Source organism: Pleurodeles waltl, chromosome 9 (genome assembly GCF_031143425.1).
Source record: "Pleurodeles waltl isolate 20211129_DDA chromosome 9, aPleWal1.hap1.20221129, whole genome shotgun sequence".
Taxonomy (NCBI): Eukaryota; Metazoa; Chordata; class Amphibia; order Caudata; family Salamandridae; genus Pleurodeles; species Pleurodeles waltl.
Window position 1 is genome coordinate 935,770,786 of NC_090448.1, and position 25,444 is coordinate 935,796,229.

The window sequence follows — 25,444 nt, forward strand, 5'->3', positions numbered from 1 at the left end:
CATGCAAAATTCAGAAGACCAAGTAGTTGTTGAGCTACGCGCAGTTCGATTTTTGCTTCATCCTGATCCCCCCTCAAAAATAGCAGAATCTCCTCAACCTTTTCCACCGGTAGGCGCACTATGAACTCTTTCGTGTCCAGTTCAATGCCCAAAAAAGTCAAAACAGAACTCGGGCCCTCTGTTTTCTCCTGGGCTAAAGGTACCTCAAAATCTTGTGCCAACCGCTCAAAATGCCGCAGTGCCCTGCCACACGAGTCTGACTGTGCCGGTCCTACAAATAGGAAATCTTCTAGATAGTGTGACACCATCTGATGCCCACTCACCTGAACAAAAACCCACAGCAAAAGTCCTAAAAGCCTCAAACAGTGCACAGGAAATCGCACATCCCATGGGAAGTACTCTGTCCACATAAATAGGCCCCCCCAACTGCATCCCTAGCAAACAAAAATCATCTGGGTGAATAGGGAGCAACCGAAAAGCTACCTTAATGTTGCACTTGGCCAGTTCTGCACCTTTCCCACACCCTTGGATGAGCTGAATAGCATCATCCACCGTGACGTATACCACTTTTGTATCTTCCGGCACGATGAAATCATTCACCGACGCCCCTTCAGGTCATGACAAATGACGTGTCAGCCTAAAATCCCCTCTGTTCTTTTTTGGTACCACCCCCAAAGGTGAGATCAACAAGTTCTCCATCGGCCATTCATGAAAGGGGCACAAAATCCTGCCTTCTGCCACTTCCTTGCTCAGTTTCGCCCCCACCACCTCTGGCATGGCCTTAGCTGATTGTAAATTTTCCACCCAGATCCTCTGTCGTGGTCCTTGGTATCTCACCCGGAAACCATCTCTGAAACCCCATTCCAACTTCAGTGCAGTGTCGGAATCCAGGTACACGCACAACTAATAAAGTAACCTCTCCAATCTAATTGGAGTAGGTGCCCTTTGGCCCAAGAGCTCCTTGTCCCCCCATGCCCCTAGTAGACCTCGGCCGGACTAGCGAGTGAAAAGCATTGCATGACTGGGTGTTTACCCCCACATTTGGAACACTCATGTTTAAACTTAGAGGGGTGCCTGGAGCAAAACCCCTTGTTGAAATTCCAACATGCTCCTGAGGTGGATACCTGCACACTCGGAGGCATACCCACCCCTCCCTGAGTGGGAGGCTGCTGAAAAGGCTTATAAACTAACGGGAGACCACTAGCTGTGTGTGTGGAAGCTGCAGAATGCAGAGATGCCATCCATTGCAACCACAATTCCGAATCCACGTCCCCCCAGGGCTTCTCAGGGTTTATGTTAACTCGGGCCCTGAACTCCTCATCGTAGTTCAACCATGCAAACCCCCTGAAGTATAGTTGGGCTTTCCGAATAATGTCCATGTATTGAAACATGGCAATGCCCCTGTCTAGATATTTCTCGCAGTATATACTAGTGTAAATCAAAAAGGCAGAGGTCCAGTTGTCCATAGTTATTGGAACACGAAGCCTCCGCGCCAATTCCCACTCCTCTTCCTTAGACCCTTCTTTTGCCTGGGTATCCCTGTGTAAAAGTTTGAAAACATCAACATATTCATGTTTCCATATCCTCGCCTTGGTCTTGTCTGCGACATGTGACGCCAAAAGCATGGCCAGTCCCATGTATGGGAGCCTCTTCTTATGACCCGCCCCTCCCTTATCCTCATCTGCCTTCTCTCAACTATCCCCTGCATCTCCGTCTCCGCTTTGCACCAATGGCACCCTGTCTCCCCCTTTATCTTTTCCGCCTGCCTATAGCAGGCTGCAAGTGTATGGAATCTTTCTCCACCTCAATAGATCTGTATTGTGCTGCACTGGCCTTACCCTTCCATTCTTCCCATGGTGCCCACCAGTCTCCCTTACCTTGGACCCCACGACCAGTCATTGCAGTGTCCAGCTTTGGTCTACGCCTGCCTCCATCCTTGCGGGAGACCTCGTGCCCCTGAGCGGTAGACGTTGAATCCTGCAAAACATGAACAGAAGAGGGTGTTGCACCACTCCTGCGCCCCTGCCCCTTACTTGTCCCACGCTGACCTCTTTTTCTCGAAGTTTCCCCTATTCCCAATTGTCAAGGTCCTTCTTATAATCCAGTTCAATCATTTCTTCCTCATCCTCACCCATTCGTCATCAGCACCAGCTCCACCATATCGTATTCATCATCTAACCTGAAACCCCCCCGGCATAAGCCAGACGTGTACTTTGTGTGTTCCCATTGTGTCGAGAAAGCCACCGAAGACCCCTCTATCGCTTCCAACCAACATCCTGAGGCCGGGTTGCGTCCCGTTGGCTTAACTACCTTCCTTCCTGCCAGCCTATGACGCTGGCATTGACTCTCTTCACTGCACCTGGCCCTGTGCGCCAGATGCTTCCGTCATGCTGCCTATCCCACCAGTCGCACCAGCTTCCTGAACTGACCCCTGCTCCTCATGTGGAATCCCCTTGCCCTCCGTCCAGGCCCCCACTAATTCCCACTGATTTCCTCTGCCTTCATGGACTTTCCGTCTGCCTCCCCCCATCTCCCTGCATAGCTTGGCCCACCTTAGTTCTGTCGCCGCCACCAATTTTCGCTGCTCTTGTATCCTGGCCTCTATGTCAACTGACGCCCAATCTGTGGTGAGGAGGTGTCATGCCTCCAACACCTTCTTAGCCCTGCTGCTCTCCTCCAACTGCACCCCCTCCCCTGTGCCAGCTGCTTCACCCTTGCCATGCAATGCCACCCCAGGGCCCCCCACCCCAGCACTAACCCTTTTCCTCTTCCCCTTTGTGTCCACCAGGCCCTGTCCTTTTCCTCCTCTGTGACCCCTGGCTGGGGCCCCAGCCAGTGTAAGGTCTAGGGGCTGCTCTAGAACCAGGAGTCTTCATCCCTCTGTCTAGCCTGTGAGGCAGGCTTTCCTTGCTCAAGCCCTGAGCCAGAGGGCCTAAATCAGCTCCAGATGACCCCCCTTCCTCCAGGGCCTCTCCCCCCAGCTATGCAGTCCCTCGAGGCTCCTCCTCCTGTGGCCCCCCATCGTTAGAAACGGGAGGGGGGTGGACGCCCTGCGTCCCCGCCCCTTTTTTGGCCTTTTTCTTGCCCTCCTTGCTAGGGGAAAGGCAAACGGCGGTTGCCGCTGCCGCCGCCTGTGACGCCGTGTGAGGTGCGCGTCATACCTACCCAGGCCTGGTCCAGGACACCAGTCCTGAGTAGGTCACCCTGGCCGGGCAGGCGCAGCGCAGCCCAAATAGCGTCCAAATCGTGGCCATGATTGAAACGCGTGTGGCCTAAAAATAGCTACGCCTACCTCCTACACGATCGGCCCAACCTTCCCGCAGCGTGAACAGCAAGCACCGAAGAGGCAAATCGTCTCACGCACTTAAATATCCTCCCCTAAGACCCTCCCACGCCCGTACCCCAGCCTATCCTATTCCTGGCAGTCTCCATCCGTCCCGAGAGCTCCCGCGAAAAGACTGGACTGCTTCCAGCACTTCGCGGGGCCCTATATTGCACCATCAGCCCCGCAGGTCAGTAAAGGCTCTGTGTTTCAGTTCCTGGCGGAGTAATGCACGCCATATTTTGACTTCCTGCACTTTCCTGACTTTGAACTCCATGATAACCGTACATCCGCCAATGCTGCAGATGCACTTTCATCACCCTGGAAAGCCTAGTTGGTCACCATCTTTTGTCAACCTACTCTGCATCCGCTTTTACTTTACAGTAGCAAACCCTCAAAGTGGGATTATGTTGCTGAAAAGCAAAGACAAGTGACACTGATATGCATTGAGCTTTTTTCCAGCACGTCAGGAACATGTTCACTTTTTCCTTCCTGGGACCTCCGAGCCTGTTTTAACACTTAGAGAATCTGCACTTTCAGAATAATTATAGTGAAGCAAAAAAGCCGCTAATTCTAATGCTAATGTTGTTTTCCCTCTCATAGGTGACGTACTTCCAATTTTTGCTTATCCTCACAAGCTGGGAAAGTCTGTCACAGGAGGGTACATCTATAGAGGTTGCGAGTTTCCAAATTTAAATGGACTCTACATATTTGGTGATTTCATGAGTGGGTAAGTAAAATGATTTGCCCATTTACTGAATCGATTCCAGTTAACTGTCTTAAAGGGATTTGGATGTCATTACTTTTGGCTTTACATTCGTACGGAAGAAGTATTTTGGGCCTGATTCACAAAATCCCCCTGGAAAAAGTCAGAAATGAATTTCTTTGTAAGAATACCTACATCTGTATTGCATTTCAACTTTTTTGGACTGCACAGTGAATTTCAAGTGTTATGGGATTCTGCCATTGTTACATATTCCCAGGAGTACCCACATGCATTACTTTTTTCGTATAAGGACATGCTAAAAATTTAGATTTCTGCCTGGACAAATGTGACATAAATGTGCATTTGAACTTTAAAAAAATCTCCTTGTTCTCTGGGAAAATATGTTTTCTTTAAACATTTTCGGAGTGGGAAACTAGTTGCAAGATGTTGGTAAATACCTGCAAACTAGAGTTACTTTTGCTATGTAGAGAGAATTTTGCCTACATTTTCTTTGCTTCAGATGTACTAAAAGTAAAGGTTGTTTCTCATGTCCAGGTTGCTCTAGAATCTGTGCATTTACATTCTCTGATGAAACTTGAAATACTTATTTTCAGCATGGGTGAAACAGCCATTACAACAAAGCCCAAACCCTGCATGCTATTACAACGAAGGCTTAACCGCTCATGCAGCATTACCACACAAGCCATTACCATGTACAACGAATATGCCGTTAACATTCATGCCATCACAACCAATTTCGTTGTAAAGGCATGAATGGTAAAGACATATTCATCATAAAGAGTTTACAGGTAAGTGTGCCAGGGAAAGGTCATTTTTTCATTTTTAGTGTTTATGGTGGGTATGGGTTTTTGCATGGTGTTTTTTGGGGTGTGTACATGATTTTGGGTGGCAAAGGTATTTTTAGGGTTTAGAGTGGGTATGGGTTTTTGGATGGCAAATGAATTTTTTGATTTTAGGGTGAGTATGGGTTTTTGGGTGGCAAGGGATGTTTAGGGTGGGTATGGGGTTTTGGGTGGGAAGGGATTTTTTAGGGTTTTGGGAGGGTATGAGTTTTTGGGTGGCAAGGATTTTTTTAGGGTTTAGGATTGGTGTGTATTTTTAGGTGGCATGGGTAAGTTTAAGGTGGGTATGAGTTTTTGGGTGGCAAGGAATTTTTTAGGGTTTAGGATGGGAGTGGGTTTTTGGGTGGCATGGGTAAGTTTAAGGGGGGTATGAGTTTTTGGGTGGCAAGGGAATTATTAGGGTTTAAGGTGGGTATGTGTTTTTGGGTGATATATATATAGTAGTAGTAGTAGTATTTACTTTATTTCGGTTAAACAACCATTAAAGTATACATAAATACATTCATAAAATTGAGTATATACAATCTCCTAGTGCATTCAGATCTTAGAAAAAGATAAAAATATGTATTATTTACACATGTAAAAGATTTAAAACACATATGCATCGTGTAAGTGCAAGGCACAAATTTAACTTGAAGTACATGTACTGGCATCTAGTGTTGGGCTCGGAGTGTTACAAGTTGTTTATCTTCGAAGAAGTCTTTTCGGAGTCACGGGACCAAGTGGCTCCTCCTCTCTGTTACACTGCGCATGGGCATCGACTCCATTGTTAGATTGTTTTCTTTCCGCTGTTGGGTTCGGACGTGTTTCCTCTCGCTCCGAGATTTTGAATTGGAAACCTTGGAAAACTCATTTAATCGTCAGTATTGTTTCGATCGCGTTTCCATCTAGCCTCAAACCGATGGTACCGTCAGAATCTAGATTTCGCCTTTCTGGGCACGTGTGCCCGACTCGGGCATATTCGGGCCTACCACGTGGAAGCCTGATGGATCGGACTCCATTTCGATTCTACCCTCGGTGCCACGCAAAGTTTCCCTATACAGACCAACACCTGGTTTGTAATTTGGGTCTTTCTCTGGACCACTGAGAAGAGGATTGTGAGGCCTGTCGATCGTTTCGATCAAAGAAGACCTTATGTGATCGGAGAGCCAGAAGGTTGGAGATGGTGTCAAAAAGTACAGAACACCTCGACGTCTTGGAAGAAGAACAGGCGCAGACAGTGGTCTCCATCAGGGACACCTACCCCGAGCAAGAATCGGAAGAAGATAGCCCTATCACTGCTGGCCAGCACGTGAGTACGTTTGCCCCTACGCCCATATACAAAAAACCATCGAAGGCCTTGGGTACACCACTGCCAGAAGGCAGAAGGCCATTGTTCGACCCGAAAAAAGACTACTGTCGACCGACCTTTGGGTTCGGCGCTGAAAAAGGCCACTCCTCCGTCGACATCGGAGTAAGCGTCCTCACTTCTCGGAGTCGAAGCCTCGACCCCCTGCTTCGGAGCTGAAACAACCGACTCCATTTTCAGGGGACAGAAAAAGCTCCAAACTTTGGAACCCAAAAAATCTTCTTATACAGAAGAACAAGGACTTTCGAGCCATCTCAAACAGAGTTTGAAATCAATGCAGGAAGCTTACAGACCTTCTGATGAGGACACTGAGATTCAGCCTATCCTGGAGGTTATGGATGAAAGACAATCCAGAATCCACATCCACAAAGAGACTGGCAGAATTGTTGCTGCACCTCCTTTGAAAACCAAGAGAAAGCTGGCTTTTCAGGAATAATTAGACACTGTTCAACCACCTGCAAAAATGTATAAGGAGAAGGCAGTACCTGCCCCTACTTCTCCTCCTCATTCACCACAGCTTTCATTTTCACCTCTCCCCACTAGCCCACCACCGTTGCCTTCACCAACACATTCACAGTACTCACATGGGGCTACAGTGGACCCTTGGGATTTATATGACCCAGATACTATTCCTGATAATGACCCTGAGTTAAACCCCTCCAAGCCTTCTCCACCAGAGGACACTACTGCATACACGCAGGTTGTTGCCAGGGCAGCTACTTATCATGGGGTGCTTATGCACACTGAACCCCTAGAGGAGGATTTCTTGTTTAACACTCTGTCCTCCACTCACTCTAGATATAAGTGCCTTCTGATGTTGCCTGGAATGGTCAAACACACAGACCAAATTTTTAGTGAGCCAGTCAAAGCTAGAGTAATTACTCTGCGTATTGACAAGAAATACAAACCTGCTCCTACAGACCCAGACTACATCACACACCAAGTTCCCCCAGATTCAGTGGTAGTGAGTGCGGCTAGAAAGCGTGCTAATAGCCAATTCTCAGGGGATGCTCCTCCCCCTGATAAGGAGAGTAGAAAATATGATGCTGCTGGCAAGAGACTGGCCACACAAACAGCCAGCCAATGGCAAATTGCAAATTCGCAAGCACTTCTAGCCAGATATGGTAGAGCCCACTGGGATGAGATGCAAGAACTCCTACAGCACCTCACAAAGGAACCTCAAAAGAGGGCACAGCAGATTGTTGAAGAGGGACAGGCCATAAGCAACAATCAGATAAGGTCTGCCCTGGATGCAGCGGATACAGCATCCAGAAGTGTCAATACTGCCATTACTATAAGAAGGCATGCATGGCTGCGTTCTTCTGGCTTTAAACCAGAAATCCCACAGGCAGTACTCAACATGCCTTTTGACAAGAAACATTTGTTTGGTCCTGAGGTCGATACGACCACAGAGAAACTGAGGAAAGACTCAGACACTGCCAAAGCAATGGGAGCATTATACACAACACCGTATAGAGGCTCCTTTCGCAGGCAACAATTTAGGGGAGGATTTAAACCACAATCCTCTGAAGCTCTCCGCTGATGACGGCCGAAAGCCAGAAACACGTGTCCGGAGATACGGCATTCGCCGCACCAACTTATGGTGAAAAACTTTCTACAACGTTACAGCACTTGCTGCATCCATTTATGGTGAAAGACTTTTTGAAATATTATTCAAATTCATTCTAATGACTGCATTTATCATGATGCTTTGGGGCTATTCGAGCTGAAATGTAAGACAGGGTGCTCCCTTTTTGGATTGCACAATCCTCTACCTCCCAGGCAAAGCAGGGACAACAGCAGAAACAATATCAGAGAGGGGGGATTTAGAGGGTTTTATAGAGGCCAATATTTTAGAAACAGAGGCGAGTTCCAAACCTCAAAACAAGCCACTACACCATCCAAACAGTGACTTATTTACCATCCCTCAACCCCACACATCTCCTGTGGGGGAAGACTACAGCGCTTCCACTCTCATTGGCAAAATATCACCACAGACAACTGGGTATTGTCAATTATCCACAATGGCTATTGCCTATAATTGAACTCCACCCCTCCAAGCATTCCCCCACGTTACCACAAATTATCCGCAGAACGCAACGTTCTATTACAACAAGAGGTACAATTGCTACTACTAAAACAAGCAATAGAATTGGTCCCACATTCTCAGCAAGGAACAGGAGTATACTCACTATACTTCCTTATTCCCAAAAAGGATGGCACTCTAAGGCCCGTCCTAGACCTCAGGTCTCTGAATCTATACATCCTGTCAAATGGTAACTCTGCAGGACATCATTCCACTAGTACAGAAACAAGATTACATGACTGCTTTAGACCTCAAAGATTAGTATTTTCATATACCCATCCATCCAGCTCACAAAAAATACCTCAGGTTCGTCATAGCAGGAAAACATTATCAGTTAAAAGTTCTGCCATTCGGCATAACAACAGCTCCAAGAGTGTTCACAAAATGTCTAGCAGTAGTGGCAGACTACTTAAGAAGGCAACACATTCATGTCTTTCCATATCTAGATGACTGGCTAATAAAATCAAGCAATTTTACACAATGCCAACAACACACTCATACATAATAGAGACCCTACATACACTAGGGTTCACTCTAAATTACCAAAAATCTCTCCTTCAACCAGCACAAGTACAACCTTACTTAGGTGCTATTTTAAATACACAAAAAGCCCTAGCATATACAAATACACAAAGGATACAGTCTTTCCAAAATCTCATACCACACATACAGCAAAATCAACAATACACTGTAAGATTTATCATGAAGATTCTAGGAATTATGGCATCTTGCATAGCTATAGTACCACATGCAAGACTCAATATGAGGCCTTTACAAAAATGCCTCTCACAACAATGGTCTCAGGCACAAGGTAAATTGCAAGATCTAGTGTTGATGGACAGCCAAATGCACATGTCCCTTCAATGGTGGAATCTCAGCAATCTAATGAAGGGGCGGTCATTTCAAGACTCTGTGCCTCAGACCACAATAACAACAGACGCATCAATGATAGGTTGGGAAGTTCATCTCGACAACCTTACCATTCAAGGGGAATGGGATTCCAAACAGAAAAAAATTCACATAAACCATTTAGAATTATTAGCTGTGTTTCTTGCCCTAAAAGCATTTCAACCCCTTCTCAAACACAAGATTGTTCTGTAAAAACAGACAATATGACGACCATGTATTGCCTGAAAAAAAAAAAGGCGGGACACATTCATCTCAACTGTCCCTTTTAGCCCAGACAATATGGAAATGGGCAATTCACAATCACATTAATCTTTTAGCAGAATACATTCCAGGAATACACAATCAACTGGCCAATCTTCTAGGCAGGAACCACCACCAGGCACACGAATGGGAGATTCACTTTCAGGTACTTCAAAAGTACTTTCAAAAGTGGGGAACACCAGAAATAGACTTATTCATAACAAGTGAAAACGCAAAATGCCAAAACTTCGCATACAGACACCCACTTCCCCTATCCAAGGGCAATGCTCTATGGATCAATTGGTCAGGGATATTTGCTTATTCTTATGGCCCTCTCCCTCTCCTTCCCTTTCTGGTCAACAAACTACGTCAGACATCTCTGACCATGATACTCATAGCCCCAACATGGGCACGTCAACATTGGTACATGACACTCCTGGACCTGTTGGTAGTACCTCATTCCAAACTCCCAAACAGACCCGATTTATTAACACAAAACAAAGGTCAAATCAGGCATCCAAACCCCAGTGCTCTCAATTAAACGATTTGGCTCCTGAAGTCATAAAATTTGGATACCTAAAATGTCCATTAGAATGTATGGAAGTACTCAAGCAGGCATGTAAACCTACTACTAGACAATGTTATGCTTACAAATGGAAACGATTTGTTTACTAGTATCAATCTAAAAACACTGATCCACTTACAGCATCAATACAAGATATTGTATGCTATCTACTTCATTTGCAGAAATCAAATTTAGCTTTCTCATCCATTACAATTCATCTTACTGCAATATCAGCATACTTGCAAACTATTCAACACACTTCTCTATTTAGAGTTCCAGTTTAAAAGCTTTCATGGAAAGTTTAAAACACATTATTCTACCTAGAACACCACCTGCTCCAAATTGGAATCTAAATATCGTACTTACCAGACTTATGCGCCCACCTTTTGAACCCATGCATTCTTGTCAAATTAAATTTTTGACATGGAAGGTTGCCTTCCTAGTAGCTATTACTTCATTGCGAAGTGTTAATGAAATACAAGCGTTCACTCTTGAGGAACCTTTTTTCCAAGTCCACAAACATAAAGTTGTACTTAGGACAAATCCCAAATTTCTACCAAAAGTAGTATCTCCTTTTCACATAAACCAAACAGTGGAATTGCCTGTCTTCTTTCCACAACCAGACTCAGTTGCAGAAAGGGCCCTTCATACTCTTGATCTCAAAAGAGCTCCTATGTACTATATAGATAGAACTAAAGATTTTAGGAAAACTAAATAACTTTTCGTTGCTTTTCAGCAAACACACAAAGGCACACCTATCTCTAGACAAGGATTAGCAAGATGGATTGTTAGATGGATACAAACATGTTACAATAAGGCAAAAAAGAAAACTTTTGATCACACCTAGAGCACATTCTACAAGAAAGAAAGGTGCGTCTGTGGCATTCTTAGAAAACATACCAGTGGCTTATATATGTAAAGCTGCCCCATGGTCTACTCCTCATACATTTACAAAACATTATTGTGTAGATGTATTTTCAAAGCAACAAGCCAATGTTGGCCAAGCTGTCTTAAGAACACTATTTCAAACAACTTCAACTCCTACAGGCTAGCCACCACTATTTTTTGGGAGGATTAATTGCTTTGTAGTCTACGCATACCATATGTATCTGCAGCTAAACATACCATCGAACGGAAAATGTCACTTACCCAGTGTACTTCTGTTCGTGGCATGAAGGGCTGCAGATTCACATGCACCCTCCCTCCTCCCCGGAAGCCTGTAGTTGTTGAAAGTTTTATCATTTGTACATATATAGATACATTTACATTTGCATGGGCATCAATTTATATTCTTACACTCTATCACTCCTTCCTTCACCCTTTGTGCGAAAACAATCTAACAATGGAGTCGATACCCATGCGCAGTGTAACCGAGAGGAGGAGTCACTCGATCCTGTGACTCCGAAAAGACTCCTTCGAAGATAAACAACTTGTAACACTCCGAGCTCAACACTAGGTGTCAGAAGACCTATGCATAGCATGTGAATCTGCAGCACTACATACCACAAACAGATGTACACTGGGTAAGTGACATTTTCCACATATATATGTACATATATACATGCACCTCAAGAGTCTGGGGTTCAGAGGCTTGAATTGTGGTGGTCTGAGACGGGCTCCAGACACCCCATGTATATGCACACCGAAATCCTCACCAGTAATAGAATTACTCAGGCACCTTTGATTGCTTCACAAAACAATTTATTGGGCTAGTGGATCTTCAGTCCAACATGCGTCAGCCGTAGCCTTGATCATGGATAGAGTGTTGAAACTGACCCACTTCTACAAATATTATGTGACATAAACAAAGGACTAAAGCACCCAAGTAGTGTTGAACTAAAACAAGCGCAGCAGCCATTTGTAAATATCATACTGGTAATAACCATCTATATACAACAACCGTTAATGATACTATTCGCATTCGAAGAGTATGAACTTGCAATTCCAAACTGTGATTTAGTAACATGTTACCGAACCACAATTTCATATTAATGCATTCCAAAATATATTTTCCAGTCGCAAAAGGGCTGATTCTGTGAATTCGGGCCATTAGTTGACCGCATAAATTCCTAATACACCTGGACTTTAGTTATGTATAGGTCGCTTTATAGGGGGATGAAAATAAAAAACTAGACAGACCCTTATTTTTAAAGTGTGCTAATGGTTATAATCATATATGTGTGGCCCAAAATATGCAGTAGAAGTAGATGTTTAAGAAATATTTTCCTGATTAAATTAAAAATCATTTGGAAAAGAAGATGTAATGTCATGTTTATTGCGGTTGGTACCATGGGAAATGAAGATGAAGGTAAAGCTCAATGTAATTGATATTAGAGGAACAAAAGGGTTAAAATATCAAGATATGTCATAAGATATCTAAAGCAGGGTAATCCAGTGTGAGAATGTAGTACAAATCCATGCCAAATTTTCAGGATGTCCACGGCAGATATTGTTTTCATAAACTTTTGTGAGTTTGAGTGTCTTATGTAATGAGTTATTTCCTTCAAAATCTGTCAAGGAGGTCCTACCGATGTGCCAACCTTTTCCAACAAGTACATTATACTGAAATATCCATAACTATAAATTGTACAATTATCTTCCAAAAAAAGGATGTGATTATTTCAGTTACACATGAATGCACTAGTAATAATTTCAGGAGATATCACGTATGGAGAATATGGAATGTGTTGAAGAAGTTTCATACCTGAGGTCAATTAGGCTTGCTTTTTTACTTAAGGCGTTTGATGGCACTGAAAGAAAATCGACAAACTGGGGAATGGCAATATAATGAAATCTGCATGGGATCTGGCCAAACATGCATGTTTCCTGGTCTCATCAATAACTACTATCAGTACATCATCTCTTTTGCTGAGGACGAAGCAGGTAATTGTATTTCATTTATTTATGTTAATTTATTGATACTGTGCCGAATTTAAAAAAGGAATTGCACCCCAAATTGATGTGTGAGAAGTTTGCATATGTTGTTTTTCTGAACATTTTTTTTAACGTTGAAAACTTTGTGAACTTTACAGTTTGCAAAGTATTCCTCAAGAATATTTTCGTAGAACCTTTGCCTACATGCGAGTTTGACAATTTCACAAATATAAAGTTATCTTGTAATATTGCTCACTCTTAATCTTAATCTCAGTTAGATTACTGACAAGACTGCAATATCAGCAAAATGCAGTGTCTTATTAGAGAGTAGCTGGGACTTCTATTAGGTTTTAAAGTTCTTAAAATGTTGTAATAGTCCAATAGTACTGTACTTGGTGTTGATGATCGGAGGCATCTCGTAGCTCCCTGTGCTACCAATGACTGCCATTTACCCGAGGAGATAATTAAGGCTTTTGCTTTGTCAGCCTTTCTAAATTACCTACTTTTCCACTGCCGTTGTTCCACAAAGATATTTATAAAATAACAAAACAGCACATTCATATAGTGCTTGCTGTGTTTCAGTTAATTCCCCAGATAGCATATTGGACACAATTTGTAATCCAATTTGATTTGCAGAGATTTACAATTCACCCTAATTTTCCCAGTATTGCACTCCAAGAAAAGCAAGTTGGATTTTTGCGAAAATAAACTGGTTATTTCTAAAAAACGATCTGATGTATGTTAAAAGTGAATGGATTTTGAACTGGAGTAATTAATACTTCTACAGAAGTTTGTGGCAAAAAACAAGAATTGATTCTTAACAAAGCCTAATAGATTCTGGAAATAAAGACAGTAAATTTGATACAAAAATGCATTGCTTCATAAAACAGAAGTAGCTTGTGAAGAGAAAATCCTAAATGTGTTGAAAAAATTTCCCTAATTCACATTGTCAGGTTTTTAAAATTTCAGCCGTGTTTACAGTTCATAAAAAAGATGAAACAATATGTGCCCAGTCAAACTAATAAGTACAGCACCTCTTTAAGAATGCACTAAGGGAAAAGGTCCAAGGCGTAAGGAAGCAGTTTTCTCTTTCAGCCCCTGGCACATTAAAACCAAATGGGTGGAACGCATGGACTCAATGCTCTACTGCTCCAAGTGTGTTGACAAAGTCATCTGCACAGAAATGCCATTGACGTGTTTCCATCTCAAGAGCAACAGCTTACAACAATGCCTAGCACACTCTCAATCAGTGGTGCCCTACACCACCAGTTAGAATTCACCATAAACGCTACCAAGTCACACAGCCCTAACAGATCCATCCCTTCTTATGGTCCATACTAATCACTGTCAGTGGGAAAACATACACCATCCAACACGGTGTGATGGCATTCCAAAATCTACAGCTTGTTTTCAGACAGGAAGTCCTCTTACCATAACGACAGTGAGTTTGTAGGGATAATAGCTTCATTCAGTGCAATAGGGCTGCATACCCCACAATACCATGGGTGTCACATCAACTACCAGGAGATCTTGTCCATCCATCAAGCACTAACAGCTTTCCTCAAGCTCATTAGCAGCAAAACAGTCCTCACAAAAAAGGACAACATGTTCACCATGTACTAAATCCAGAAATTCCTAAAGCCACCAATTCCCCCAGGTGTCTGCACTTGCCCTTGAAATTTGGCATTGGGCTATTCACAACAACAGTCATCTGTTAGTGTAGCATTTAGAGGAGTGGCGACAATTTTGCACACCTGCTAAGCAGGACTAATCAACAAGTTCACAAATTGGAATTGACCCCACAGTCCCTCTACAGGTGCTTCCATTGGCATGGTATCATGATCATGAACTTGTTCGCCACACTTGAAAACTCAAATTGTCAAACCTTCAACTCCAGGATCTCTACACCCACAGTCCATGGGTACTGTGGATGATCTGGTCCAGGATAGTTGCTTATGCTTTTCTACCTCTCCTTTTCATTCCATAAATGGTGAGGAAAATAAGGCAAGTGCTAGTGAAATTAACCTATGCTAGGCAATCCTAGTACTATATGCTCCTGGAGATGTTGGTTAGGCAACAAATAAAACCGCCATTCAGGCCAACATTTCTTTTGCAACCTTTATTTACCAGTTATCATTTACCAGGCAGAACAAGGAAATCAGCATGGAGAACCATTACATTTTTAGTCCTCCTTTCGAGGTGAGCATTCCGACACTGAAGGCAAAGGTCTGTTAATATCCTTGCTCCATTTACACTATGTGATTTCTAGGTGAGGGTGTAGTTACATAACCTAATGTAGGAGAGGTTGGGTTATCACCAGTGGTCCGCGTCTCTGTGCCCAAATTCTTTAGAGAGGGCTGGGAACAACTTTAGCTGGCCTCCATCCAGTATTTGGTCCAGACATTGCAGGCCAGTTCCCTACCAGGCAGCCAGTAGACTGGTTGGCAGCTTATGTGGGAAGCAGCATTGTGCAGGAAATATCTTCTCATTCAACATTAGGGTCAGCTCCGACACCTCAACACCAAACACCTCAACGTAGCAGTTTTGCACCTGAGGTTCTTGAATTCGACTACCTGAAACTCCCAGAGGAGAGCATGGTAATTCTGTGCAAGGTAGGCAAGCCAACTAAGTCTGTCTGTTATGCAACAAAGTGGAAAGAATGTGTCCACTACTGCAGTACATTAAATCTATATGCCCCCCCAACTAAAGTCTCTGTGCTAGACACTGTGTGCTCCCTGTCACATTTCTATCAGGTGACAATTGTATACACATCTTTGGGAAGCATTAGCAGCTAGTACAATTATGTGATCCAGCTCATGGCATCAATTATATTAAGTAGGGCATATAACTCACACCACTTGTCCTTTGTGTGCTGGTGTTTTTTGTTGGTCTCTGCTATCTAGTGGTTAGCATCGGAACCACTTGTGGCATATGATGCCTCAAGAATCCTGGGAAGTGTTTATGAGGGATTGTGGTTTTGTTTAAGCTGCCTGCACCTCAAATGCGTAAGATGGTGGTGATCTTGATCAGTTGGTGCTTAACCTCACTTAACTGTTTTTGGTTGATCTAACTTAATTACATCAAAACTACAGCTGATTCAGCCAGCAGATGTACAATGCAAGAATCCACACTGTATTGTTTTTCCAGCTATTTAGAAACAGGTCAGGCTGATAGGAATTTCAGTCTTTATTGCCTCCACTTTTTGATGGTATTTTATGTACAAGGAGGAAGTCTGTTGATACCAAATTCACCACTTTTGCTAGAGTACCATCTCAATCTGGGCGTAGCTCAGCAAACTAATAAATACCACATTGATATTTCACATCAGATCATGACAATGAATGGTCTTTCTGTGATAGCATGCAATTTACAACTACTTTAAATTCACAGTGACCAACAGTGCTATTGTTACCACATCTAATGCATCATCATGAGTGCTCAGATACAGGTGTTAAAATGGACTGTAGTCCTGTAACAATACTGGGGATCCCTTAACTCTGGGGCTGTGGAATTACAGGATGAAGCCGCAGAATAGCCTGAGCAATGATGAATTACAAGGGGATCTCTAAATCGGAGCCTACTTCTGCCACTAATTCCTCATTCTCCCCAACGGTTTCCACCAGAGATTATGTCAGCTTTTGCTAGCCCAAGGCCTCTCAGGAAAACATGGCAGGTCTGTGGTAAATTATTGGATCTTGTAATTCCGGTTGTGGCACCTCTGTGACTGGCCCCATCGGGAATTCTGAGGTACTGGCAATGGTCTCTTAAGATTGGTAACTGGAAATTCTTACGGTGTACCTTGCATTCTCTGGGATGCTGTAATCCATTTTCACCTTATCATGCTCGTGTCTACTTGAAAGCATTGTCGAACCTTTCAGTTGCTTTAGTTGGTTGGTATTTTGATCACCCATGGACCTTGTTCCCATATATCACTGTGTAGGAAGTTGGCTCTGTATGCACTATTTCAAAGTAAAGAATAGTATGCACAGAGTCCAAGGGTTCCTCTTAGAGGTAAGATAGTGGCAAAAAGATATAATTCTAATGCTCTATTTTGTGGTAGTGTAGTCGAGCAGTAGGATTATCAAAGGAGTAGTGTTAAGCATTTATTGTACATACACAGGTAATAAATGAGGAACACACACTCAGAGACAATTCCAGGCCTATAGGTTTTTGTATAGAAAAATATATTTTCTTAGTTTATTTTAAGAACCACAGGTTCAAGATTTACATGTAATACTTCAAATGAAAGGTATTGCAGGTAGGTACTTTAGGAACTTTGAATTATCAAAATAGCATATACAGTTTTCACATAAATGACATATAGCTATTCTAAAACTAGACACTGCAATTTTCAACAGTTCCTGGGGGGAGTAAGAGTTTGTTAGTTTTTGCAGGTAAGTAAACCACCTACGGGGTTCAAGTTTGGGTCCAAGGTAGCCCACCGTTGGGGGTTCAGAGCAACCCCAAAGTTACCACACCAGCAGCTCCGGGCCGGTCAGGTGCAGAGGTCAAAGTGGTGCCCAAAACGCATAGGCTTCAATGGAGAAGGGGGTGCCCCGGTTCCAGTCTGCCAGCAGGTAAGTACCTGCGTCTTCGGAGGGCAGACCAGGGGGGTTTTGTAGGGCACCGGGGGGGGACACAAGTCCACACAGAAAGTACACCCTCAGCGGCACGGGGCGGCCGGGTGCAGTGTGCAAACAAGCGTCGGGTTCTCAATAGAAATCAATGGGAGACCAAGGGGTCTCTTCAGCGATGCAGGCAGACAAGTGGGGGGCTCCTCAGGGTAACCACCACCTGGGCAAGGGAGAGGGCCACCTGGGGGTCGCTCCTGCACTGGAGGTCGGATCCTTCAGGTCCTGGGGGCTGCGGATGCAGTGCCTTTACTAGGTGTTGGGTCTTTGAAGCAGGCAGTCGCGGTCAGGGGGAGCCTCGGGATTCCCTCTGCAGGCATCGCTGTGGGGGCTCAGTGGGGTCAACTCTGGCTATTCACGGTCTCGCAGTCGCCGGGGAGTCCTCCCTGAAGTGATTCTTCTCCACAAGTCGAACCGGGGGCGTCGGGTGCAGAGTGCCAAGTCTCACGCTTCCGGTGGGAAACGCAAGTTGTTTCAAAGTTGCTTCTTTATTGCAAAGTTGCAGTCTTTGGTGAACAGAGCCGCTGTCCTCGGGAGTTCTTGGTCCTTCTAGATGCAGGGCAGTCCTCTGAGGCTTCAGAGGTCGCTGGTCCCTGTGGAAAGCGTCGCTGGAGCAGTGTCTTTAGAAGTGGGGAGACAGACCGGTAGAGCTGGGGCCAAAGCAGTTGGTGTCTCCGTCTTCTCTGCAGGGTTTTTCAGCTCAGCAGTCCTCTTTTTCTTAGGTTGCAGGAATCTATCTTGCTGGGTTCTGGGAGCCCCTAAATACTCGATTTAGGGGTGTGTTTAGGTCTGGGGGGCTAGTAGCCAATGGCTACTAGCCCTGAGGGTGGCTACACCCTCTTTGTGCCTCTTCCCTGAGGGGAGGGGGGCACATCCCTAATCCTATTGGGGGAATCCTTCATCTGCAAGATGGAGGATTTCTAAAAGTCAGAGTCACCTCAGCTCCGGACACCTTCGGGGCTGCCCTGACTAGCCAGTGACTCCTTCTTGTTTTTCTCATTATCTCCCCTGGACTTGCCGCCAAAAGAGGGGACTGTGTCCAGGGGGCACGCATCTCCACTAGCTGGAGTGCCCTGGGGCATTGTAACACGAAGCCTGAGCCTTTGAGGCTCACTGCAAGGTGTTACATTTCCTGCAGGGGGAGGTGTGAAGCACCTCCACCCAGAGCAGGCTTTTGTTTCTGTCCTCAGAGAGCACAAAGGCCCTCACCACATGGGGTCAGAAACTCGTCTTTCAGCAGCAGGCTGGCACAGACCAGTCAGTCCTGCACTGAACAATTGGGTAAAATACAGGGGGCATCTCTAAGATGCCCTCTATGTGCATTTTTTAATAAATCCAGCACTGGCATCAGTGTGGGTTTATTATTCTGAGATGTTTGATACCAAACTTCCCAGTATTCAGTGTAGCCATTATGGAGCTGTGGAGTTCGTTTTTGACAGAGTCCCAGACCATATACTCTTATGGCTACCCTGCACTTACAATGTCTAAGGTTTTGCTTAGACACTGTAGTGGCATAGTGCTCATGCACCTATGCCCTCACCTGTGGTATAGTGCACCCTGCCTTAGGGCTGTAAGGCCTGCTAGAGGGGTGTCTTACCTATGCCACAGGCAGTGTGAGGTTGGCATGGCACCCTGAGGGGAGTGCCTTGTCGACTTAGTCATTTTCTCCCCACCAGCACACACAAGCTGGCAAGCAGTGTGTCTGTGCTGATTGAGGGGTCCCTAGGGTGGCATAAGACATGCTGCAGCCCTTAGAGACCTTCCCTGGCATCAGGGCCCTTGGTACCAGGGGTATCAGTTACAAGGGACTTACCTGGGTGCCAGGGTTGTGCCAATTGTGGAGACAGTGGTACATTTTAGGTGAAAGAACACTGGTGCTGGGGCCTGGTTAGCAGGGTCCCAGCACACTTATCAGTCAAGTCAGCATCAGTATCAGGCAAAAAGTGGGGGGTAACTGCTACAGGGAGCCATTTCCTTACAACTGATTCATCATTACATGCTTGTTTCACCTTCAGGTGTTATGGAAGCTGCATCAACAGATTGACTTCCCACCCTTTTTTAGGATTGCACGGTGCAAATACAGCAGACTCTTATAATGTGTAAAAAGGGCAGATCATATGCCCAGAACAGTATCCCAGCAAAATGCCTAAGAACTAAATGAACCCTGTTTCATCAATACAGTCACCATCACTAACTCTCCCTACCCTTAAGTCTCCCTTTTTCCGCACGCACTGCAACTGCCCAGCTCCGACTATCCTCCTGTTGTTTCAGCCTGAACCTAACTTTTCCATTTGGGCTTCACCTTCCTCAATTTTTAGAGCCTCGCGGCTCAATACCAGCCCCTTCTTAACCACCCCCCCTTCCCGAGTTGGCTTGTCTATCCAAAGGCCTAGCAGTCACTCCACCAATTGTCCCAGACAGCACCACCTCTGCTTTCTCTTTCAAGGGGACCGGGCCTGCTCCACCCATGGCGTCAAAGATAACCCTTTTTCCAACAAAAATCACCACAATTCGAATCCAGGATAGAGGGAGATTCAGTGGAGACAAATCAAAAACACAGCGGACGCTCAAGGGAAGGCAAAAAAAGAGGAAACCCGCGATAGTGCACTTATTCTCCTTAAAACCCATCCGTACCCAAGGCCCAGCTAATCAGGTCCCTTTCTGCCCTCACCAACTGCCAGGAGCGCCCAGGGGGAAGAATGGGACAAGCCCCGATCCACCGAGGCACCCCCATTGTTGACTCTGCTCCTTGAAGGATACCGTGAACCCTCCCCACTATTGCAGAGAAAACGGGTATACCTGAAATTTTAAATATGCTTCTATATCTAAATTGTTTTTTCAAATCTGGAAACTGTTTTAAAATGGCAAACTTAGTATTGCCTCTGAAAATCAGAGGTACATATTCAGTTTGTACATTTGTGCAGGACAAACGTGAATGGCCTTTCAATGAACACCGAGCCAAAATAGACCCTGGCTTGGGATTTTCAAATCTTCGCACTTTTACTCCATCCCTTTACCTAATTTTTTGCATTGTTGCCATGCAACGGAATGCACCACTTTGCCAATTCTGGGCGTCAGCTTCTCGTCAGTGTTACGCAAGTCTGCTGCTCTTAAGCAGTTCTGCCGTCAGCCACGCTCCGACGGGTTTCCATTATAAAGCTTTGTTTTCTGTTTGTCACTCGATACATCTTCCTGCAAAGAATGAGCAGGTCGCCATCCTGTTTGTGAGTTATAGGTTTTGAAATGTTAAGTGCTGTTCACAGGGAAAATTATGTGTCTTTGGGACATCGGATGTTGGACTTCGGTGGGGTGTTTTGTCTCCATTGCATGTTCTGATGGTTTGAAATCCAGGACTTACTAGAGGCAGAGACGTTTTAAGGCATGGGAAAGTGGACAATTTCGCAGTGTCCCCACCTTCCAAGGGTCCCCCGGGAAACTGAACATTTACTCTTTCGTACTTATGTCTGTTTATCTGTCTCATCGGTTGACACACAATTCAATATAGTATGGCATCGTGGTGCTTCTAGGAGGAAATCAGTAATAACATTTATCAAAGTTGTTCCGAAGAGGGGCCCCCAGATTATTTCTCGCCTGGGGCCCCCGAACTCCTTAAAATGAGGTTGACGTGAGATTTGTTTTATATCCTATCCCTCAAGGGCATGTCTAATTAGTAATTATGTAAAGACTGTGATTTATGGAATTCAAAGGCTTCTGACAACTGCCCAAATGTTTTTATGTGTCCAGTTTTCCAGCCATCGCCTACTCTGGAATTCCCTATGGTATCCCAGGCGTGAAAAGCAGTCAGTTGGCTTACTACAGAAAGCCATGACCCAAGCCAGGAGAGGTATCCATAGTTATTCACCAGTGCTAACCAATCACTTTTAGGGCCCGATGCCAACACTCTAGACGCGTGCTATTGATTTAGGGTACTGCCACGTTCAATTTCTTCCCATACACCTGACATTAAAATTGAAATACCAGCAATTAACATTTTTAGCTGCAGTTCATATGCTGAGCAAAATCAATAAAGTGTGCCGTTTAAATTATTTCTCTTTAATTTGTGAGAGTGGAATTAGCTCTAATAAATAGGATTTCTTGCCATACATTAATCGGATAAAACCGGGAGCAACTCCAGGGTCATGACAAACTGTAAATGTCTTCGGTGAGAAAGAAAAGAAACCGACTGATGCAGCTGTTTGTCCGGATTGTGTCCGAAAACAAAATGGGTCTATGCATCTTTTCATCCCGGTCAGCACACTCGCTCACACGTTTTGACATGCACACACAGACAGGTACAGAGCAGATCTAAATATGCACACAGGCACCCACAGAGCAGACGGGCACAAACTCTCACGCACCTTTGCTTACTCTCCGTCACACAATCAGACACACATTGGTGCTCTCACACACACATAGACACAAACACACCGCTTGCTCTCAGCCTCATTCATGCACCCAACATGTCATCTTTCCGCTAACCCACCGCTCCTACTTCAGCTTTGTCTCCTCCGAGGCGGCTCATGCTCCATGGAACATCTGGCATCCAAGCAGGGACTTACCTTACTCCTGGGCCAAGTGACCTTGGTAACCAGACACAACAGCATTGAAGGAAGAATCTGAAGGATCGAACCTACGTAGTTGCTTTCAGCATGTCACCCTGTAATGTGAGACACTTCTAATGCACTGCAGAGGCTCCAGCTTTCAGAATCTTGTTTCAAGTCCGCATCTTGCGTTTTCACCCCACCCTGTCCTAGCTTGTAACAAGGTGGGTGCTGTGGGGTCAGTGGGGCTGTAACAGTATGGGTAAGGGTAAGTGGACAAGCTGATCGGTAGCCCCTTAGGCACTGCAGTGCTGAAGCCTAAAGCACTGGTGTCCATCTTTACCGGTGATGCCAGGGCACCTCACACATGCGGTTCACCTAGGCATACAGGCACCGAGTCCAAGACTGAACTTCGCCAGCCCTGGAAAATCTGTGTGATGGCCGTCACAGGCTACGCTAGGCACCAGCCTTTACACCTATTCACTCTCTCAGACTGACTCCGTTGAGATTCAGCATTTTATACATTTGTGCTACTAGTCATTAATAGCCTCTTAGTCGCTACTAGAATAACAGAAAAAGGGGCAGGAAACCTCCAGAAGTTTTGATTTGCATGATGACATGCCAGTGTTGACTGCCATGTAAGTGGCACAGGAGGTTTTAACAATAATGTGGGCAGGCAACATTGTCTACAGGAATTCTGTAAAATCTAGCTGTTTTTACTAAATAGTTCGGGCTAATTAATTCTGTAAAGGATTACTTTAACAGAAGCACTGTTCAGGAAAACCACATCATATCCCATCTTTGAAAATTGTTTAGTTTTTTTCCTGTGTGCAGATCTGAAATGTCTCATTCATAATAACAATACATTTTAGTTTTAACAGTTCACTACACACTGAGCCTCTTTTCATGCCATAGAGTTGAAAACTCATTCTTGATGTATGCATCAACCTCAAATTTCTAATCATGTATATGTACATGTGTATTAAGGAAAGGGAATCAGTTCGTGCCATAATTTTATTCGTAGTGGTCGGATATAGAATAATGCAGGAAACTCCCTTACTGACTTATGAATTAGTTGATGTTTGGTAAAACTGAATTTCCTCAATATATGGTGCTCTGCTAAAGTGGAGCCACATCAAAGAAGCTCCTCTTGGCTTTCCACGTCTTCTATGTGGATGAGAGCCTGAAGATCGGTGAGAAGTAACTGGGCCACATGAGATAGACAGGTGCTAGCTTTTAGGGCTTTATTCATCAGTGTGTAAATATCCTGAAGGGCAAACTCTGCCTTCTTATTCATTGGATCCCACAGGTGAGGTCATCGTTTGACAAACTTGACAGCAAGAAGTCAACATGCACCCATTCTTGGCATAGATGTTAGATAAGCAATTCTTTAAGATGTGACATAAAGTACTTGACATTTGTTTCATTATCCCTTCATATTCATGATAATCCATCTAGAGCATAGGTACCCACAAACATTTCCTCAGGGCCAAAATGTACAGGTAGGAGTGTGTCGGAGGTCCGAATCAATGCTGTGGCATCACCAAGGAGTCGGGGTAAAGTGGGGTATTGTCACCTTTCAAAAAGATTACTGGAAAATCCTTATTTTAAAATCTTTTTTGCACACTTTGCAGCAGTTTATGTTATACTGTGTGTAGCCTTTACATCATTTAAATTGTGTAGGCTACGTTATACTGTGTGTTATACAGTTAAACAAATTACTTACATTTTCAAGATGCTTACTATCACAGAAAGAGACCTCGTAGCATTATATATGCACATCACTTTTCTACAGTGCACCAACCACGATGCATCTGAATGACCCTCTAGTTATACACACCGACATTTGAATTCTGTAGTGATGGCAGTACCTAACTCAGCTTTCCTACCAAAACCATGCTCTTCCACAGATTAGTTTCACTGTTTTTTTATTTTTATTTAAGGTGTTTGCATTATATTTTATATTCAGTTGCCTGTAGGTTAATAGACCAACAAAATACCTACAGAATATTTTGTTCTTTTTACCTGCCTCTCTACCGCTCCCCCCAACTCACTTACCCTGCCATTGTAATTACAGCCATATATCCCATAATTGTTTAGGCACTTTTTCAGTTCTCTCATGTCAGGAACTGGGTTCTAATTGGCAGTCAGTTTATACCCTTTTCAAGTAGGGGACCCTCACTGTAGTCAGGGTAAGTGAGATACTCAGCTCAGATAACCCCTTCTCACCCTCTTGGTAGCTTGGCACGAGCAGTCAGGCTTATATCAGGAGCAATGTGTAAAGCATTTGTACATAACACACAGTAATACAGTGAAAACACTACAAAAAGACACCACACCAGTTTTAGAAAAATAGACAATATTTATCTATGTAAAATAAGACTAAAACAAGAAAAATCCAACATACAGTATTAAAGATATTAATGTTGTAAGAATTAACGTAATAATACAGTTCCTTGAAGTCGATAGCTATGTCTGGGGCTATCATGGCGTTGTGAACAACAAATCCAACAGTTCAGGCCGACCACGGGGTCACAGGACAGCTACTGTGGGGAAGACCCTCAAACAGTACCTTGGAAATGTAGGGTGTCGTGATTTTTGTGATGAGATCTGGTGTGCGACGTCACTGTTGTTGGCTGGCGTCGGTTCTAGAGGTCAGTGCAGAGGTCGTCGGGCCCTTGAAGTCAAAGCGTTGCAGGTCAAACTTTGGGCTGATGACCAAGTCAGGAGTGCTTGCGTTGATGGAGTTGAGGCTGCGGTGTGAAACAGGACAATGTGACGTGCGGTGCCCACAGGTCAAGGTGCAGTCAGCGGCTCGGTGACAGCATCCTGCGACGTCGGTTAGACCATGGTTGTGGTGTGAAGCGGGATGACGTGCAGTGTCTCTAGGTCGTGGTGCAGGCAGTGTCGCCATTGTTGCTAAAGCGCTGTGGTCGGTAGGCCCTAAGCGGTGGTGCAAGGCCAAAGCTGCTGTGTGGGACAGGACGGTACTTCGTGTACCTCACAAGCGGTGTCCTCAGCCCGCAGTGCAGGTAGAGGCGTCGGTGTCAGCGTAGAGTGTCGTCTTCGGGCATACCAAGGCTGCGGTGTGAGTGAGGGGATGCGGAGTGCCGGGCATACAGGTCACGGTGCAAGCAGCGGCTCGTGATGGCTTCAGCTCTTCTCCTTGGCAAGGTTCCTCTTCATCCAGAAGTATTCTAAAAGTCTGGGGTTTTGGGTCCAATAGTTATACTAGTTCTGGCCTTTGAAGTAGGCAAGCTTTAAAGGCAAATCCTTCCTCCTCACACGATCCAGTTCTATCCTGCTCTGTCCCAGACACTCTCCAGGAGGGGGAGACTTCTTTTGCAGGTAGGTCCAGC

The 25,444-nt window shown here is 44.7% G+C and overlaps 1 protein-coding gene across 1 annotated transcript in view; it reads left to right on the forward strand.

Moving 5' to 3' along the window:
• The window catches only part of HHIPL1 (HHIP like 1), a 152,326-nt gene that overhangs the window by 74,969 nt on the left and 51,913 nt on the right, over nt 1-25,444 (forward strand). Inside the window, exons 5-6 of the mRNA XM_069208295.1 lie at nt 3,926-4,052; nt 12,777-12,922. Coding sequence (XP_069064396.1) covers nt 3,926-4,052; nt 12,777-12,922 — 273 coding nt within the window. The remainder of the gene's footprint in view (nt 1-3,925; nt 4,053-12,776; nt 12,923-25,444) is intronic.